This window comes from Micropterus dolomieu, unplaced genomic scaffold (genome assembly GCF_021292245.1).
Source record: "Micropterus dolomieu isolate WLL.071019.BEF.003 ecotype Adirondacks unplaced genomic scaffold, ASM2129224v1 contig_13314, whole genome shotgun sequence".
NCBI classification, from domain to species: domain Eukaryota; kingdom Metazoa; phylum Chordata; class Actinopteri; order Centrarchiformes; family Centrarchidae; genus Micropterus; species Micropterus dolomieu.
In genome coordinates, this window is record NW_025742300.1 from 1 (window position 1) to 19,535 (window position 19,535).

At 39.8% G+C, this 19,535-nt stretch overlaps 1 protein-coding gene across 1 annotated transcript in view; it reads left to right on the forward strand.

Annotated features, from left to right (window-relative positions):
• Window positions 1-6: 6 nt before the first annotated feature.
• Window positions 7-19,535, forward strand: part of LOC123966378 (stabilin-1-like) — a 41,825-nt gene continuing 22,296 nt past the window's right edge. The window contains exons 1-11 of the mRNA XM_046042552.1: window positions 7-39; window positions 799-933; window positions 1,016-1,075; window positions 2,078-2,254; window positions 7,710-7,799; window positions 10,339-10,485; window positions 11,896-11,952; window positions 12,026-12,197; window positions 12,539-12,688; window positions 13,677-13,781; window positions 14,101-14,217. Coding sequence (XP_045898508.1) covers window positions 1,016-1,075; window positions 2,078-2,254; window positions 7,710-7,799; window positions 10,339-10,485; window positions 11,896-11,952; window positions 12,026-12,197; window positions 12,539-12,688; window positions 13,677-13,781; window positions 14,101-14,217 — 1,075 coding nt within the window. The 5' untranslated portion in view covers window positions 7-39; window positions 799-933. The remainder of the gene's footprint in view (window positions 40-798; window positions 934-1,015; window positions 1,076-2,077; window positions 2,255-7,709; window positions 7,800-10,338; window positions 10,486-11,895; window positions 11,953-12,025; window positions 12,198-12,538; window positions 12,689-13,676; window positions 13,782-14,100; window positions 14,218-19,535) is intronic.

Genomic DNA, 19,535 nt, shown 5'->3' on the forward strand with positions numbered 1-19,535 from the left:
TCAACGTCGGGATACAAACTACACTTCAGCCTGCAGCAGGTAACACACATACACCATAATGTTGCCTTTTCAAAGACTACCTGTTGGACTTAATAGTGCGGAATATTGATCAGCAACTCAATGAAGCACAAGCACATATATAAATAAGGTTTTACTGTGTGAATGTAAGTTAATAGAATAATATCATTAACTCACAGCCCAAACAAAGAATGACTTTGCGCATAATCTGTCTTTGCTATGACCTGTTGTCCTTTCCGCCAATCCAGGCTAGCATCACCCCTGTTGGACGTTCTCTACAATCAGTAGGGTAGTATAGTATTCCATTTCTGTGGCATTTCTTCGATTTGTCGGCATTTTCTTCACCGATTAGAACTTATAATAATAACACTAGAGGGGCTTGCAAAAAATTCTACACAAAAAACACAAGTGCTAGGATCCAATTGCAAGTATGTGCTGAAGGCAACAACCTAGCCAATCACAGGACAGTGAGGCCAGACTTGCCGCAAAACAGTCCTCAGATGTGTCTATCAAAACATGAAGTAAGCTTTCATTTTCATAGCGAACTTTGTTAGCGTTGTTAGTTTTGTCATGTTTGGAAGCTACAACGCAAAACTTAATTTGCTCTGGCTAAAGTGAATAAGCAGGAATAATTGTCTATGGCTTGCAAGAGGTTGGTTGTTTTATTTATATATATTTAGTGATGTGTGTGTGTCTCTTCACCTGTCTCACAGTTTAAACTAACCTTGTCTTTGTTTGTACCTGTCTGCCTCACCTCCCTCTCTCTCGCTGTGCCTGCAGGGTTCAGTTTGGGTCAACAACAGGTCGAGGATCGTGAAGAGCGATTATATCACAGCTAATGGAGTCATTCACCACATCGACGCCCTGTTGACGCCCTACAGGCTGCAGGACAAACCAAGCATCCATGTTTCGACAGTGCGCTGAGTTTGATTGAATTTAATAAATGATTGATGATCACTTGACAGACAGGCAGTGTGACGTCTCTCTCTCTGTTTAGATGAACTTCAGTTCAGCTGCTGTGTTTTATGGCTACAGCCGCTTCTACAAACTCGTGGAGGTAAATAAAACAAAAACACACGCTCCACCTCCTAGTTTGATTTCTCCTCCTTTGTCTTCTTCCACCACCCGTTCTCCTCCTGTAGCTACATACCTCACTCTGCCTCCTCTCTGTACCACTTACACATCCTCTTCTTATTACTTCTTATCCTCCTACAGCTACTTCCCAGATGCCGTCTCCTGCTTCTACACTCTCTACATTAACACAAACCAGAGGAAATATTGCATAGACGGGCTGTAGTTGGGGGGTAAAAATCACTGAAAATGAAATACAATTGAAATAAAGGTTGTGGCACATTGTGTTACACAAAGCTGTTTCAGCTAAATGTACTTAAATATGCTAAATGGACTTTTTCAGAATGCTCGTGGTGAGTACAGTTCTGTACTGGTGAACTGGCTTTTCCCTGGGTTGCATGAATTATATTTTCTCACCTGTGCTGGTTTATTATTTCTAGCTGTGCGCCCCACTGGGAGGAGAGGACATTAGAGGGAGCACCATTGCTTTCAACAAGTTATAGACAAAATCATATCAAAAGTTGCATTTCAATGGATATATCTATCTGTAGCTAATGTGAAATTGTAGAGCAAAATGAAGCAGGCAAAACTCATACATGAACAGTGTTTTGTGATTTTGCCGAGTTGTGTGCGTATGTTTCCACCAACTAAAGTCACAGAAACTGTAATGTTTATAGACCAATGTTCAAAAGTTAAGGGGATCCCGCAGTAAACATGAGCAATACATTTCATGGCAATTGATCCAGTTTTTGTCAAGAGATTTAAGTCTAAAACAAAGTGGTGGACTGACAGACATCAGCAACCCTAAAGATGCTAGCTTGGCTGGAATTGAAAATTGAAATTTTGAGTTTGAGAGAAGTTATTTTTTTTTAATTAGAAATATATGAGATCAGACTTGATATTAGCAAGTCAACAGATTTTAATATTAAAGGAGTGGGATTAGTGAAAAAAAACATACGTATTACTATAACTTATACCGTTTGTACAGGATGCAGGGTTACTCCCAGTGCTCCAGTTGTTCATCCACCAGCCATTCACCATGTTCTGGCCCACAGACGTGGCCCTCAACTCCCTGCCACCTGAACGACAGCGCTGGCTCTCCAGCCCCGACCACCAAGACCAACTGGCTGCCATTGTGAAGGCTCACATCATACGCAACTCCAAGGTAGGAAGAGGATGGCTGTATCAATTATTTTGATACTGAAATGTAACTCTTTCAAAATGGCCTCTGAAGTTCATTACAACACAGAAAGAAAATTATTTTAAAGGTTCAGTGTGTAAGTTTTAGTGGCATCTAGTGGTGAGAGTTGCAAACTGCACCCCATCCCCCTGGTGCTTGAGACAGAACAAAAGATGTCCTCTGAGATAGCAGAGAGTTACCAGTCAAGAAATCAGGTTTCTTTACATTGATATATTAAGAAATTATAGTTACTTGATAATTCAGTAAAACCATATGTTATTGTGAATATTATTGTTACTTGTTCATTAAACAACAGCCACATCAAGAAATGAAGTGTTACATGATTTCTCATTCTCCTGTAATACATTATTTTACTGTACTGTAATCATACTTTTCGTTGCATCTTGGGAGGGTTTGCTCATCTGGACTAACATACCAAAGTAAATGAAGAACATCTCAAAAACCACTTCTATTGCAACAAGTATGACCATTGACAGATAACAGGAAAGTGTAAGCCTCACTGTTCTGCACCACAGTCCAATATAAACCACATAATACATGAAGTTTACAAATGCATTGTCAGGTAAGGATCAAGGCTCTCACTTTGCTTAATTAATTAGATAAGCATGCAAATCTTACCAAAATGTCTTTTTTAATTTTTTAAAATACAACAGAAACATAAAGTAGAATTGATTACCATAATTTCAGCTTGTGGTAAAATAGTGCAACGTTTTTAATGGGCACTTAGCATGCAAAAGTACAAATTACACATTTGTGTGCACAGTGGCAAAGCACTATCCAAAAATCACTTTTTTTAATGCAAATATGGAAAGTATTGATTATTGGTCACTTGATAGGCACACGGTCATGTTATGTGTCACTATTAGCAGTAAAATAAATACATGTTTTCCACCAGGGCAGTATTCAAACAGAAGCTGTTGATCTGAACTTCCATGCTGCTACCGTTTTATTGCCAATAACATTCATCAGCGGTTTGTCTCAGGAAGGTAAGGGCACATTTCTGTCCATGTTGCAAAGCCATAACAGAGCGCTGTAGAATAACTACATTAAATTATTAAATTCAATTTTATTTATATAGTGCCAAATCACAACAACAGTTATCTCACAGCGCTTTTCATAAAAGAGCAGGTCTAGACTGTACTCTGTGATGCTATTTGCAGAAGTCCAACAATTCCCAACAAGAGCAGCACTAGGCGACAGAGGCAAGGAAAAACTTCCTTTTAAGAGGCAGAAACCTCGAGCAGAACCATGGCTCAGAGTGGGCGGCCATCTGCCTCGACCGGTTGGGGTGAAAGAGAGAGACAGAGGGGGAGAGGGGGGAGTGAGCGAGAGAAAGAGAGAGAGAGGGCAAGAGAGGAACAGAGAGAAAAAGAGAGGGATGGAAGGAGAGAGAGGGGAGGGAGGCAGCCTACACAATATACACACACAGAGGTACAGACAGTAAAGGTGATGTTGCTATAGACTAAATGAAAAATGGTACAGATATTTATAGTAGTGTTAATGATAATAATCGTAATGTTAATGATTATAATAACAATAATAATAATAGGACTAGTAACAATAGTCGTTGCAGCAGAGGGTGTCGAGCAGGAACACGGGGGCAGCAGGTGACCCGCAACCACAGATCCAGACTCCACAGCTTCAGAGCCAGAAAACCTGCAGGAAGTGATAGGAGGAGAGAGGAGAGGGACGAGAAAGAACAAGACTACCGGAAAGGGAAGAAGTCGAGTTAGTAACATGCAATAATGGGATGAGGTTGCATACAGAGGGAGAGAAAGTAGAGGAGAGAGGAGCTCAGTGCATCATGGGAAATCCCCCGGCAGTCTAGGCCTATAGCAGCATAACTAAGGGATGGTTCAGGACTCATCTGAGCCAGCCCTAACTATAAGCTTTATCAAAGAGGAAAGTCTTAAGCCTACTCTTAAATGTAAAATTATAATCCAACAACAGATTTTCTTCTACAAGGGCAGTAAAAGTTTAGCTGGCTGATCTGAGCATTCATGCTGGAAGCTACCAAAACAGAGCGCTGGAGAGAGAGTCACTACATGAAACTAATCCAACTAACATTACATGTTTTACACCACAAGCCAAAGCACAGCACTGGAGAATAACTACATGAAATGAATCCAACTACATGTTTTCTCTACCAGTGCAGTAAAAGTTTGGTTGGCTGATGCTTCCATGCTCTAAGCTATCATTATGGGTTTTATTGCCAATTAATGTTACTGATCATCTGATTATCTCGCTAAAAGCCAAACCACAGTGCTGGAGAATAGCAAGGCAACATGAAATTAATCCCACATTTTACAGCAGTGGACAGGTGAAACACACCACGGGTATCATTTATAAAACTGTGCGTAGAAACCTCACTAAAAGTGTATGTGTGCCCAAAAGCCAAAAATGGCGTATGCCAAAAAATATTCAGACTTATAAAACCATGCGTACACACAGTTGTAAGCAAGTTCCCTTTATAAATCACAATCAACTTGAAATGTGGCGCACGTGAGGGAGCTCCATGTCCGACCCTTCAAACGCCCATAGTTGCCTAAAAATGGTCAGTGAAACGCCCCTCATTAATATTAATATGTACTGACTGCATGAAGAAAAGGAGGCAAATTCTGACAGAAAAGCTACAAAATGAAATTTAACTCAGTGTGACACTGACGTTCCTTTTGGTGAAGCTGAAGCATGTTGTTTGGTGCGTAAAAAAACGCACTTTCACACAACTTGTGCACCGGAGGAAAGGGGGCACCGGAGCTCCACCCCTTTATAACCGATCTGCAGGCAGGAACGGGCATCCCTCCTGAGTAGTGATGTCACTGGCTGGAGGGGGACACACACACGCAAGACGGGATGACCCAGGTACTAATTTGGATTCCCCCGTTTGACAAGAGAGTAAACCAAATGCATCCCACCTGTGTTTAAACATGTATTTAGGCTACATAAACAGTCCACTCACTTACCGAGGCTGCCGATAGTTCAAATAAATATGACTTCTTGTAAATGACATAAAATAGGTTTATATTTCCATAATGTGTTTTTACATCATAATTTCCATAATGTGTTTTTACATCGAGAGAAGAGAATAGGCTACATGAAACTATGCACTCATATTTGCACGACTGACGCATTGAAAATGGCATCAATTTAGATGTAATCTGTCCTCCTGTTCACCTTATTAATGAGAATAAATTGCACTGCATGCAAGTATTAATTAATATGATTAAACTGTACAACATATTTGAGGCGTTCTTTTGCAGAAACAGAATCTCTGATTGTGTTTATTATCCTAAATCTGGATCTTTTTGTGTGCTGCAAATGATCTTAAATTGTGTGGTTTTTTTGCGCATTTCAGGGAAAGGCAATCAAACGGTTGTTTGTTTATTTAGAAAGGCTTCAAGCCTATAATACTTAAAGGTAATATTTCCATTTATTTTACACAATAGTAGGCCTATTTATTTCAAAGCGTTTCATCCTTCTGCCATGTGAGTCGCCGTTTCTCTCTTTCTCCTCTTTATGTGCGTACGGATGGTTCAGAGTTTACTTACAGGACCGCACATTCTCCCGTTTGTTTTTTATAGATCACAACCTTTGCGTGGGAAGTGGCGTACGCACGTTTCCAGCCCTGTTTTGTACGTACGCACCGTTTATAAATGAGACCCTATGTCTGTCGGTGATTATGGCCAGCTTCAAGCTAAAGCTATCAAACAACAGTTTCCATTAGCATCGCTAAAGTCCGACTAAATTAATTACCTGTCCGGCAGAAAACAGACAACTTCAGCTCCCGTTGAAAACATCTGTCCCACATCAAAGCCTTCCATCTGGGAAAATCCACACCGATTATGTCCGTGATTTCTGTCGTCAGCTGTATCTGTCCCGCCTCCTTTGGCTTCATGGTATAAAGATCCACAGGCTGTAGGCTCTCGTACTAAATAACTCGTGTGCTCTTTTATTTGTCCAAATGTCACTTCTCTTCTTACTTCTAATAAACCAGAGGACTACTCAGAGACTGTTTCTCATCATTATTATTTCCTCTTCTTCTTCTACGGACACATTTAATGTAGTGACGGGCGTCTACGCTGCCGGAATTATACAAGCAGAAGAAGAACGCCGATATGACAAAACGCACTCTGTAGAGCTGTTTGTCTGTTGTCGGCTATTGTAGGTCTTTATACACCACTGAAAACATAGTTATATATATTATATTACATTTCTGTCAATAAATCCTCAGAAATATTACACACTGAACCTTTAAGAAATCACCTGTGTAGTGCTGCAAATAACGTCGTAATTTATTGTCACATTTACTGTTTTTCTTTGTAAATGTCTGAAAATTGTCAAAATGTCCAGCCATCTACTGTAGTACAAGAGAAATTGGATACAATGACCAGGATAATAAATGAAGTAGCATTGTCATACGGCGCAATTAAAGCAGAGAATTTGTCTTTAATCATTAATCAAAAGCAACAGGTTCTATAACAGTTATATATGGACATCTCAAAACAAATCTAGAGAATTATATACAACATTAAGGTGCCAGAGGTGTTCCGATAATATAAAGCATAATCAATAATAAATAGTATCAACTGAGATATTATTGTTTTTCCGACTGTTAACAGTTAATTGAGTAATAAAGTGAACTCAGAGAACCACATGTTCTTTTCATGATAAAATCAGTGTCAGGCTTAAAGGAGCGTTGGTCAAGTCAAAGTTATTTGAACAAATTAACTTTCTCAAAGGGTGACACATCATCAGAATTAATACACATGAGTTTGTTGTTATGAAACCAGTTTTGGACCAAGTTAATCAATCATACTGTAAAGAATTCTGGGTTTGTAATATATCAGAGTAAATAACAGTGTGATCCGCATAAAAACGAATAAGACAACTTGAGCATATTTGAGGTAAGTCATTAATTAACCTTGGGAAACATCTTTTTCAACAATTAAATAGTCAGACTGAGAACCCTGAAAGACAACACACTGATTATGAATATGACTGATAAAGAAATATGTAGTTGTAATAAGCATATACAGAATTTAAAAAAGGAAAAACTGATGTTTGCCCATGCGACAAGTTGGCCCTTGTCAATACCACCCCACCTCCTCTTCCTGAATACCCTACATCTGTGGTGATTCATTCTGCATTGTTTAACTCCTAGACCAAAAGTGATTCCCACACCTCCCCTGCTCACCAGTAAGTGAGTTGAAAATAAGATGTTTGTTCTGGGGGTGGTTGCAGAGGAAGGGTTGTGGGGTCACCACAGTCATTAGGAAACATCCTAATGAACATGTATATTCAAAATCCTCACTAATCCAAAAAATGTAGAGTTGTCCTTCAAAGGGAGGAGGTGTAGGATGAGGAGCAGAAGGTCTTGCTGTTTTAGCTCTACAAAAAGATTAATTGTGTGTGCGTGCAGGTGATGGGTGTCAGTCAGCCGGATAAATACTCCTCCTTCCGCACCATGCATGGATCCACCATCAAATACAGCTGTGACAAGACCCTGGTGGTAAGAAAACACACACAAACCAAACAGGTATTCATGTTAGCATCTGCACCTGGCAGCTGGCTACACTGTTTTATATTGACAGCAACAACATCCATCCTACCTGCTTGTCCTGTTTTAACTTAACTTAGCTAAGTTTCAAAGATAGGAAACATCCTGTCTTTCAGAGCCGGTCCTAGACCTTCGGGGGCCTTAATCAAAATTTTGTTGTAGTCCCCTCTGTCGGGCGTTGTCACTATATATGACACAAAAACATCTCTTATTTTTAAGTAAGACCTGATGAATCTTTCTTATGTTCCTAAACCTGCTATGTTTGTTTAGCACAAAAACACCAAAGCAAATTTCTTAAACCTACTTGGCAATAAAGCTGATTCTGATGAAAAACAATAACTCTGTATTATTATATCTACTATGTTTGAAGTCAAACAGGAAACATATGATACCACCAGTGCTACTGAGCTTAATGGCTATTCAAGAGTTAGTAGACACTGATTAATGTAGTTCTGAATAAAAAGACTTATAAACAGATTATGACCAAAGCTTGAATCTTTAATAACAGCCAAACAACAGTTTAAGAGACTTAAGATAACATCATTTTCTCAGCCAGCTTCTTGATGAGTGATCTAAACATGTAATGATAGAAAAGACTTTTACTGTCCGAGTGTCTTTTTGGAAAAGTCTAAATGTCTCTGTCAACCTGTGTTGGTTCCCTGCTCACCACATCAACGTGTAACTGGTCATTAAGGACTGATGGCCAGTTAGCTGGATCCACTGGAGGAGTAGAAACTGGAGACAGATGTGGTAGTAACATGATGGTACTGCTCTCCACTTCAGTAGCCACAGGTAGACCTACGAGGGAGATTAACACAGAAAGTTAGTCATTTTAGTAAGTCGACATGTTCATATATTGGGTGTTACTAGAGCTGAGAAGTCGTTATATTTCCACCGCAGCAGATGAGCAGCAGGTCGGTTTATTAATGACATAGCCTATCAAACCAAGCTATATTTTAATCTGCTCTTTCTCATCCACCGCAGCTGTGTTTTGGTTTTATACAAACACATGTACTAGCTCAGCTAATAGCTGGAATATAGTTTATTTTACATGTTCCATTTGTATCCAGTGTGATACTGATTTCATATTGTTACTTTGCTGCTGTAACCACCAGACTGCAGAGCAGCTTTTTCCCCCAAGCTATCAGACTCTAATTCATCCTCAGCTCTGCTCCAGTGATGATAGTTTATTTCTGTTTACTATTCTTCATAATTGATTCTTTATTAATGTGTCTGCTATGTAGCAGAAAGGAGTTACAAAGCTCAAAAAAAGAACAGAACAAATACACAGTACCAATAAATTGCATCAATAAAATCCTAACAATATAAAATAAATACAATATAAATGGCAGCAGGTAAAGACAAAGTTGATGATAATTTATTATTGTTAAGTCCATCTTTGTGATGGATCTTTAATTTATTTAATTCACTATTTAGATTAAACATGACAATTAACTTTAATCTTGTTATTTTTTTATTTTGTGTTGGAGTTTGTTATTCTCAATTTTGACACCAAGATTAAAAATTTTACAGCAAATGTATATCTGTTCCACATATCGTTCAAATGGTCTAATTGGTCTAATTGGGATCGGCCCCGAAAAAAAACTTATCGGTCGATCTCTAAGATGTAGCACAACAATTAATTCAAAATTAATCATCTTTGCAGTCGATAATATACTCATAAATAAATGATCCAGGAAATTAAAAGAGCTTGAGTAGCCTTTCAGTCGTAATATTTTGGTGTTCTTGTTGTTCCCCATCTTCATTGTAATTGATATACAGACCTAACAACAGTAGTGTTGCCACAGTAATTATGAGTTCAGGACGGGGTCTATGCAGTCCTAACTTAGGAAAAAGTCTTGGGTTAGGGCGGTTCTGTAATAGCTAAAATCATTAGATAAGATAGCAAATGTAGTTGGAAAACATGTTTCTGTAGTAGCAATCCTAAATATCATTCTAAACTGAGATAAGATAGGATTTCAAACTTCGGAAGTTGTTTGGACTGACTATTTATTGATTGGTGAAGTCATCCTGCTTCATCAGCTCTACATGGGCCCGTAGAGGAAAATCAAATTTTGGTGAAAGCACTTTACCTTCTCTGGTGTCACAAAGAGCTCCTTGAGAAATACTGTAACTTATGATGGGCATTATAGATCCAGTCTGTAACTGGAACTCATTTGTCATAAATAGTGACGAACAGGTAGAAACAGAGACACAAAAAAAAGAAAGAGAGAGACATTTTGTACTGTAATATTACATTGGGATAGTTCACACCACTGTGTGGTCGCTATGTTTGAACTTTCTGATGTATGTACAATTTTCACTCTTTCTTCACTGATTTAACAATGGCTTATTTGAATTAACACCAGAGTTTTATTGACTTCTTTGATACTAGCCAAACAGGAAAGGTGTGAAAGTACATGATATGTGTTCTGTTCTGGTTTTGTTGTGGACTGTTTTAAAAAGCTATTGATTTTGTGTGTGTGTTCAGGGGGCTGTATTGATTAATGATAATGCAGCCAGGTTAGTGGAACGCTACCTGACGTTCAAGGAGGGCTTGGCCTATGGCATCGACCAACTGCTGGAGCCACCTGGCCTGGGAGCACACTGTGACACCCTGGAGAACCGAACCACTTATGTTAGTACTGCTAATACTATTACATTTGATTCTGTTTTGTAGGGCTGGACCCGAATATTCGACCGTTGGGTACACATTCAGTTTTCAATTATGAGATTCTATTATTGAGGGTTTTTTTCGCACGCCTGACCTCCGCCGACAGCAGTGAACGCAACGCTCCAGTTCACATCAAAGGGAAAACTAAATGAAGCCCTCAGCTGTGTGGGAGCACTTTAAACTGAGTGATGACTGCAGTAGTGTGGAAGTTATGGCGTTTATTAATTTTACAATTGCTTAATTTCATTACAGATCAAAACAGTCAAATTTCCTACATTTTAAAATGAATCAGTAAACTGTAGGCTGGAAACAAACAGCAACACAATGCATTTAAATAAGCCTAATTATATTGTAGAAGAAGAGCATTTTGTCGGTATAATTAAAATTAAAAGTGAATTTTGCATAATAACATGTTAGATTTAGTTCCGCTACCAGAAACACCGCTCATCCCGTGCGCTCTCCGCCTGGACCCCCGCCCGGCTAAACTATTCCCGGATTTTGCTCTGGACCTGCTCGGATCAGACTCTCTCACTCTGGACTCTCAGCTACGGTTCCCCCTGTTCTGTACAGCAGCCACCAATTTTGGTAATAATCACTCAGCCTAGAAATGAGAATAAATAAACGGAGTGCTCTCTCTCTCTTTCTCTCTCTCTCTCTCTCACACATGCACACAGACTTGCGCACCTATGCCGCCGTTATCCCTCCCCCTTCCAATCCCCCCTCACTCAGCAGAACTTATTGGGCGTTCTTCTTCTGCTGTTCTGCTTCAATCTATTAAATACATAGCTGTAGCTCCTGAAATTACAGCATGCTTATCAACACACGTTTAAACAATTGCCATAATGGGACCGCTGGGCACCGCCGTGCGGGGGGGGGGGGGGAAAAAAACTAGTGATATATCTGATAGTATTAAATACCTACTGCTCATTGTAAAGGCCTGGTCACCCCAGACATTTGGGGGGGGGGGTAAAAAAACTAGTGATATATCTGATAGTATTAAATACCTACTGCTCATTGTAAAGGCCTGGTCACCCCAGACATTTGGGGCTGAAATCAATTATTTAAATGTAATCACTGCAATCAATAGATTTGTGTGCGGGGACAAAACTAATCTTTCCTATCGAGTCTGTCTATTTGCCACTTTCTGTTGTGACCGGGCTTTCATATAGCTATAACTATTGTTACTTGAACGTTACTGTTGGAATTAATCAGGATATGTATCGTAATTGGGAAATGAAATTACCTATATCAGGATATGAGATTTTTGTCATATCACATAGCCCTATACACTACTATGGTAATTAAATTGATCTAAGCCTTTAATACAAGGGTATTGAAAGCTGGACTGAAGCTTTATTTTCTAAAATGTCTCAGGGACGCTGTGGTGGCTGCATCTTCCCTCCTACCTGCCCATTGAGACACCATGACACAGTAAGATCTGTCTGTCTACTAAAAGAACATTAGCAGCTTACACAATATATAAACATAAACTGCCTTCTTCCAGGGAAAGAAGGAGAGTTGCTTGAACTCTTACTCCAGGTATAGGCACGGCTACCCACCTTGGTATTCTACCCTGGATGATCATTTCAGCCATCGGATGGGCTGTAAGAGAGTTTGTCTGTTTTCGTCCTGGGTCCAGAAGTGCTGCAAAAACCACTATGGCCGAGACTGTCAAGGTAAGGAAGGAAAGAAAGTGCTCCTGTGGTCAGACCTTCATCTGGAGAAAGTCCTATGTCTCGTAGAGGCTCCATGTTAATTCTCTAATACCCTACCATTTGTAGAGCAAGTCTTAATCTTACATTTTGACTTGTTGTAGTAGAAGTATAGGTGACACTGAAGTGTCTCAGGAATCCAGGCTCTGTTAAAGTTATTTCTTACACCTGGGTTTGACAAAGCAAAATGTCAGCCATAATAAAGAGCATTTTGTTTAAAGCTCATTGTCGTCTTTTGTTACCAGGAAGAGCCTTCTTTGTCCTCACTGTGTTTTTTAACTCTACCCCTTTCCTCTGTATTTCAGTTTGCCCAGGTGGTGTGGAGGCCCCTTGTGGACACAATGGTGAATGCGATGATGATGTGCGCGGTTCAGGAAGATGTAGATGCCGCGAAGGCTTCAGAGGACAAGCCTGCGAACTGTGTGTCACAGGCCACTACGGCCCCAACTGCACAGGTAGACCAAAAACAGGAAATACACGGGTTTGATTTCAACGCAAAACTAAAACACTGTGTTTGAACCCAAATTAAAAGTCAGAAGAAAATACCAGAATAAGGTAATCTCGGCGGACAGTTTTCCCAGGAAAATGATCATAATAAAATGACACAGGGAGTATAAGAAGGTTTGCAGCAGTGATTGCTTTGCTAGACGTATGTTACTGAAAATGGCCAGATTACCTTTTTTCAAGTTGTTGCTTGTTATATTCACAATCGACATCAGAAAGTAGTTGGCAGAACTGACCAATCACAGTTCTTGTCTCCATGTGGATTTTACGTTTCAGGCAGACACGTAGCTGCCCCCCCCCAAAAAAAATAATCTGAAGTCAGCAGACAGTCTCACCCCAATCAGGTATCCAGCAGTCTGTCACCATAGTAACGCTCCATCACACAGCTGGGTATGTTTCCAGCTCAGGAGGAACCTGCCAGCTGTCTTCACTCAGCAGACCCTGTTGAAAATATTAAGCAGCTGCTGATCATCTTCTGTTCAGGTTTCAAAGTTTTCTTTCAATGATCTCCTTAACGTTTATCAAGTCATCCTTTGCAGTGGAGAAAAAGCCAGTCAGAGGTGTAAATCAGAGCTGTCACCATGGTTACTGAATTAATCCCAAACTGATCAAGAATCACAAAATGAACTGATTTAAACTGCTGAATGTTTCTGAATAAGTTTCTACAAAATGCAATCTTTAGCGTCAGCGGCACACATGATCTGAAGCTCTAAGGTTGGATGTTACTGAAGTGCACCACCTCCTTCATTCATCTTTTGTACAGATGATTCAACCAAGAAAGTTTCATGTCTATCCAAGGCTCAAAGAGGTCTAACAGTCTCCTAACACTGTTTGGAGGAAATGAAGGAACCCTGAAATAACTTCTCCATCTTCACAACTCTATTGTTAGATTATTTTAAATTATCAGCGAGTTGAAGTCATGTTTTTCCTCTCTCTCAGTCTGCAGCTGTGGGAAGCAGGGAAGGTGTGATGAGGGCATTGAAGGCTCTGGACAGTGTGTCTGTAAGCTGGGCTGGGAGGGCGATCGCTGCCAAAACGAAATAGGTGAGTTTTGCTAAAACGTCAAAATATTATATGTTCAAAATATAATATACACCAATCAGCCATAACATTATGACATAAGCATTGTTGCAGACCATGGTTTGAGGAACACAACAAGTCCAAGGTGTAACTTGGAGATGAAGATGCAGGTTAAGAATTAAATTAGAGGACTGTGCAGCATTGGAGGAGATTTAAGTTCTGAGTGCTTTCTAGTTGTTACTCGTCAAACAGACATGTTTTCAACTCCTGATCTTTACAGTTAGTCTTTACAATGTTGTGCAATTCCTTCTTCAATGAATCATCCACCCTTCTGTCTGTCCAGGCCTGATCCCAGAGGAGTGCCGGCAGTGCCACGATCAGGCTGACTGTGTGCCAGGTGTTGGCTGTCAGTGTAAATCTGGGTTTCAGGGGAACGGCACCTTCTGCAGTCCAGAGCCACGTGAGTGTTCTGCAGCCTTTTGTCTGCTTGATGATAGTGAAATAAAGTGGCAACATAATCAGACATATCAAACTAACCAGAGCATGGCGAAGGTGTCATATATGATGATAATAACAACATTAGTTTTTGTAGCCACGAAAGATTTATAAACTGGAAACAGAGTCCAAAACTTACTTTATTTGATAACAATGAACACACTAAAATGTTTTGCTGAAGTCCTGCTGCAGGATCTTGGGTCACTCTGACCCTGCTGTGGCTTAAACAAACACATTCAGACTTTTTTGAACAATACTGTGACTAAGAACTTAAAGTTTTTCTTTCCCACTTTCAGCTTTAATTTGAGGGAGTTAATGTCCAAATCAGATCAACAACAGTGTAGAAAATGCTTTTATTATACACCATCAATGTTAGAGGATAAAATGTAACTGGACTTTTTTTGGGGGGGGGGGCTGTTAGGGTATAGCTTAATAATTACAACAATTATTACTATTGATCAGTTAGTTCTTAATAGTTCAATTATTTTTAACCAGTTACTCAGTCTCAAATCTGATGATGAGTCCTCCGTGCATTTACCTGGGTTTATGAAACAGTACAAACATGTTCCTGTAATTTAAGTGAATATTTATGAACTAACTAAAGTGAAAACATGTCAGGGTAAACAGGGATATAAAGAAACAAAACAACAATGATTAAAACAACAACCAGAATGCAATCACCGGGAGACAGAACAGTAATATGGTCCAATGTGAATTCAGTTTGGCTATTGTGGAAAGAATGTGATTCTAAAGAAATAAGGGACAGGAATCAATGTAAGTTCTATGGTGATAACTAAGTTTAGAATGAGGCTATGAGTTTCACAACTAAATGACATCAACTTTTAACCACAGCATGTCGAGTTGTTTGCTTTACTGCTTTGTGGTTCCTCAACCATCTGTTACTCCGAAGGCCCACAGCTAGCTACTTTGTTAGTTGCGTTCATGGCCTCTAGGCGGGCTTGGCATGCTGTACGGCAGTGCAGACCCAGGTTTTCGCCAGTGAGTTGTCTCAGGTTCCTTTGGGTTCGGCATGTGGCTGCTAGACACTTGCAGTGATCGAGGCCGTTAGCTCTAGCACGGTGTTCTGAAGTGGATGTCTTCTCGGTTACTGGTGGCTCATTCAACTCATTTGACTGGAATTGAACGCCATTGGTCATTAGAAGTAGTGGAAATTAATTTAGACCAAGATAAGGTTTTATAAGAAACTTGATTGTTGTTTCTCAATCAAAAGTTACATAAATTGAACAACCTAATAATTATAAACAAAACAAACATAAGGGGTTCAACAAAGTTCATGTTTTCATACATTTTTATTTGATTAGATACATTAGATTTGGTTTGGTTTCACACTGCAATTCTGCGACCGCACTAAAGGACTTTACATGACGCACTTGCGTCCTATCGTCATCATTTATGTGGGCTGCGTCTCCCTATACTTGACATTGACTGGTTTACTAAACAGTTCAGCGGGTATCTTTGACAAGAATGAATGAATAAAAAATTAACATATGCATATTTGCCACTATGTTATTATTATGGCATTACTACCAACTATAGCAGCACCAACTATACGGAAGACTAGTTCAAATACGCAATTAAACATCCTCGTTGTGCGAACATGATAACCAACAGGACAGGAGGAGAAGACAACAAGCAATTCTTCTGCACCCCCGTTTGAGGAGAAACTAAAGATGTATGTGGCAGTGTGCTTCTATAGTGGTTGTCTGTTTGAAATGATGATCTGTCACGGGCGATTTATAATTGTGTCCTTATTTTAATATCTTTCTCTGTGCATTTGTTTGTTTCCGGTTTACACGTCACTCGCCAAACTTCCTGTAAATAGTCTGAAAGTCCAAACCATACGTAAAATGCTTTCACACCAAAAAGAAGAACCAAATTTCGTCTTTTTGTCCAGACCATGATCCATGGGAGGTTTCACACCTGCAATTTTGGTTCGGACCAAACTGAAAAGTCCGAAAGGCCGGACCAAACGAGGTAGGTGTGAAAGCCCCCCAAATTCACTGAATGTTCGCGAGACCTCATGAATATAATTAACATTGCTGAGATGAATGAAATAGTCTGTGGAAATTTTCATCCTAGTTAGGGCTCGAAAATAAAATAAAATTTGAAAGTCATGGAGGTAGGCTACTCAGGGCCAGCCCTTGAATGCAGGGGTCTGAAAGTCACGAAGAGAAGAGGGTCAGCCTCACGGGTCCGCTGTGTTTTTGTTTGTCCCTCTCCTGGGGCTTGGCCCTTGTCCCTCGAGGTTTTAATTTTAATCTAAAGTAATTAAGGGTGCTCCGATAGATCGGTCACCAATCTTAATCGGCCAATAATGGCTTTAACTAGTTTAATCGGTGGTCTCTAAAAAGGCCGATCAGATCATGCAATACTCGCTGGACAAAATAGTTTCACTATGCGGTCTGAAACCATTTGTGGTTTGCTACTCTCTCCTCTGGTAAAGCCGGTGGCAGTAGGCCCATGTGAAAGATGTAGACTGTGCTTATGCACAAGGATTTAATAGATGAAAACAACTAACTGAAATAATATTAGGCCTATGCTAGTGGTAAACCATATGAAATTAAAATGAATGTAGTAATTATAAGTAATATTAACAATATACTAACAGTATAATGTGGAATGTACATTGTACTTTTACTTTTTTAAATTTCCCTTATTTTCAAATCTAAAAATATATAATAAATAAAAGGCTTCAAATAGACCCAGTGATCGGTATTGGCTGATACTGCTTTCAGCAAATCGGTCCTAAAAATCCTGATCGGAGCACCTCTAACAGTAATATCTTAAAGTGCGCGTGTTTTAAACACATATCCTTCCACAATACCAATACTTTTCTATAAATGTCAATAAACAGCTATACAGTTCGTAATTTCTAAGCATTAGACAAAAGAAAAGGACAGCTATAAGGATGAGATCCATTACAGTTAAACGACACAATTTATAAAAACTAAACTAAAACTAAAGTAATTATACTGGGGGATGATTAGGTGGTGACCACAGTGAGTCAGGAACTCATCTGAAGGACGGCATCGTTTGCAGCAAAACGGCTTCAGTCAGTCATTCGTTTTGTTGGGTTTCCACACCTGGTAAGGATGCAGCTGTTCAGGACGCGCATGTCTAAACTACGTATGAATTTTAATAAATTTATGAGAATTAATACCCAATTATGAATTTTAATATTCAGAAAATATTAATCCATAAAAAGCTCTCGTTTCGCAGGGGCACCACCGGAGTTGTTATTAACCTAGAGTCTCCGGACTTAAATCAATCAGTCAGTCTCATATCTAAAGGGTAAATTCTCTTGGCAGGGACTTAGAAATAGGCAACACACACAATTCCTTGATTACAGTGAATTTATTAACTAACTAAGGTGATATAAAAAGGTGGTTCAATACATCAGAGAAATAAACAATGGCTAAACAATGAGAAGGGGTTCCTGTTGTGGGAAGCATTTGACTCATACGGCAACTAATGAATCCAATTAGATGATAACTCGGTTAAACTTGTCGAGGGGTTTAAGGACTGAATATAATGGATTAACAACTATTGGACATCACTGGCCACAGAATGCCTTGTTTTGACTTACGGTAGGTCGGCGGCCTGCCTTGGCCTGTTGCACGGGTCCCACGCTAGCTGCCCGATTCCTGGCTTTTTGCTAGGGAATTCTCCAGGGTTCTCCATGTCTGAAGAAAAACCCTCAAGGGTTGGCCGTACTCCGTCTGGCAACTCGGCTGTTCTTCAGGTGTCCTTTGTTGTCGCTGGCGAAACCACGTGGCTTGGTCTGACCTCGGTGAAGTTAGCTCGACGAAAAAACTTAAAAAGGGGAACTTGGTCGTTCTTGAATTAGACTAGTGTAACTTAACGGACTGATAACTTTAACAAAACAAAAGAAAGAAAATAAAACAAGTAAAGTTGCTGGAACTGAGGGAAACTGAAGTCGCGGCACTTCGCGTGTGTAGCTTCAAGCGAAACTAAGACTTTGTTGTGCTGGTCGAATTCTTAGGGCGTTGCCAGGAGAGGGGCACGCCGGGCGCGTGCCGATGCGCCGTTGAAGAGCCTGGACCAAGCCAGCAGAGGAGGGTGGCAGAGAGCAAGGGGAAAAGAGCGAACAACGTCGTGTGTCGCTCTTTTGTTGTCAGAGGGCAGTCCAGAGGGCAGTCCTTCGTTTCCGGTTTCCCGAGGGACTGTCTTTCTAAACTTTTAATATGTCTATAAAAGGAAAAGAAAATCTATTTATAGATTTATAATCTATAATAATTATAATATCTTCCCACAATCAAACCTCAATGGTCAAACGGTTGTACCGTTCTAAATTTAAGCATTTGGTAACAGGAAAACAATTGTCAGTAATTAGACCTTAAAAGGTTAGCATTTCAGAATGATGGCATGTAATACTTATTTCGTCCACTTGGGGGAACTCAGGTTACATGACGACAGCTTAGATTAATCCAAAAACAATCTTTGCCTAGGAACTGGGAAATTTAGTTATTTAGCCTTAAATTCAAGCTGGCAATTAAGAGTAGAGAATAGTATGACATTTCTTTATCATCATTCCTAAAGGTGTTGTCAGAAAGCATTGTGAACAAGCATTGTTTACACATAAACTGAAAGAGTGTCCTTAACCTTGCTGAAAATTAAAACACTGCAAAAGTAACTTATTTAGATTCTTTTTCAGCAATAATATCAACCACAGATAGCAACAACATGTAACAGAACTACTCAAATAGAGGCAAACGTAATCAAGTAACTAAAAGATTATTTAATTATTTAACAGGTAATGCTTTGAGTCTTTGGAGACTGCAGTCTTTGTTTACATAAAGTTCAGGGCTGTCCTTGGTGTCCTGGATTTTGTCACACCTGGTTGTGACGAGGAGTATCCCTTTGATGAGAGGTAATTAAAAGCAGAGGAAGGTCAGTTGCCATGGTTACATGTGTGTAGCAGTTTAGGGTTTCCTGCCCCTTTCTTTAAGAAGAGTTCTGATAGGCTGTTTGTAATCTCTGGTTAGTTTCTTTGTCATTTTAACAATTCAGGCACTGAGAGGCTTATCTCGGCTGTTCCCAAAGGTGGCCAGTTTTACGATCAACTGCCCAGAGACTGCACTTAGGGAGAGAAACCTTACACCTTTTCCTTTGGGTCTCTTCAGCCGTCTGTTGAAAGTTGATCTCAGCCCCCCTCCTCCTTCTCTCTGGGAGAGAAAAGAGGAGTTGAGTCTCCAAATTATTTAATATAAAATGCACAAATCCACACTGTCGGTTCACTAC